We start from the raw sequence: 841 nt of genomic DNA, 5'->3' as shown, positions 1-841 counted from the left end.
CTGAATGTTGGGAATAATTTCATGACTGGAGACGATGTTTCCAAGGAGATTTCAAAACGAGCATCAATATAACAATACTTACAATTAAGGTAGAATGATAATTACTTATAAACTTTGTGTCCAGAATATAGGAATATTTTGATAGCGTCAAAGTGGCGTATATTTGTCATTTCAATATAAATTACGTCCACATTCAGTTAAATATGTTTGCCAACAAATGATATAAACATTAACAACTTTACTGAAACTTATTTATGCCTGTTGCTAAGTTGCTTACCTCTCCTGTGTTTCTTGCTTCTCCCATTACCTCCCCTGATTATTATCATCATTTTTGGCGCCTTTTCTTTTCTTGTCGTCAACTACAATGAAAGATTTTCTTTGTCAAAAATATGTATTTTCCAGGCCCAAAACAGAAATTCTAATCGTACATGGAGAGTCATAGTTTTATGAAATTTTTTTTAAACTTCAAACAATAAACTAATCAAATATCTTTAAATAATTGTTCAAATGCGTTTTAATTCGTTTCAACGGTGTCAATAACACCAATTTGAATAGTAGACGGCGGCGGTGGTGGTGGTAGTTCTCGTCTGCTGCTGCTGATTATGTTACCGTTGTTGCTTTCGGTCGTCTACGTTTTAATGGAGCATCAATGATATGAAAGTCACTGGTTTGGGACCAGTCATTAGAATACATACATGCGTATATGTATAAATATATATGTACGTATACATATATATATATACGTATACATACATGCATATATAATATATATATATACGTATACATATATGCATATATGTATAAATATATATATATATATATATATATATATATATATATA

The 841-nt window shown here is 30.3% G+C and overlaps 1 protein-coding gene across 6 annotated transcripts in view; it reads right to left on the bottom strand.

Moving 5' to 3' along the window:
• LOC106874820 (centrosomal protein cep57l1) overlaps nt 1-516 on the bottom strand; it is a 27160-nt gene extending 26644 nt beyond the window's left edge. For 2 of the 6 annotated variants that reach the window (XR_008263500.1, XM_014922682.2), the window contains exon 1: nt 278-515. Coding sequence is in view for 3 of the 6 variants with exons in the window: in XM_014922682.2 (XP_014778168.1) it covers nt 278-304 (27 nt within the window). In the remaining 3 variants the exon portion in view is untranslated. Of the gene's footprint in view, nt 1-82 lie in introns of all 6 variants that reach the window. The other 4 variants (XM_014922690.2, XM_014922686.2, XM_014922683.2 and 1 more) reach the window with 3 other exon arrangements.
• Nucleotides 517-841: the final 325 nt, after the last annotated feature.

Source organism: Octopus bimaculoides, chromosome 2, assembly GCF_001194135.2.
Source record: "Octopus bimaculoides isolate UCB-OBI-ISO-001 chromosome 2, ASM119413v2, whole genome shotgun sequence".
Classification (NCBI taxonomy): Eukaryota; Metazoa; Mollusca; class Cephalopoda; order Octopoda; family Octopodidae; genus Octopus; species Octopus bimaculoides.
Note: the sequence above shows the minus strand (reverse complement) of the source record. Positions and strands in the feature narration are given on the sequence as shown.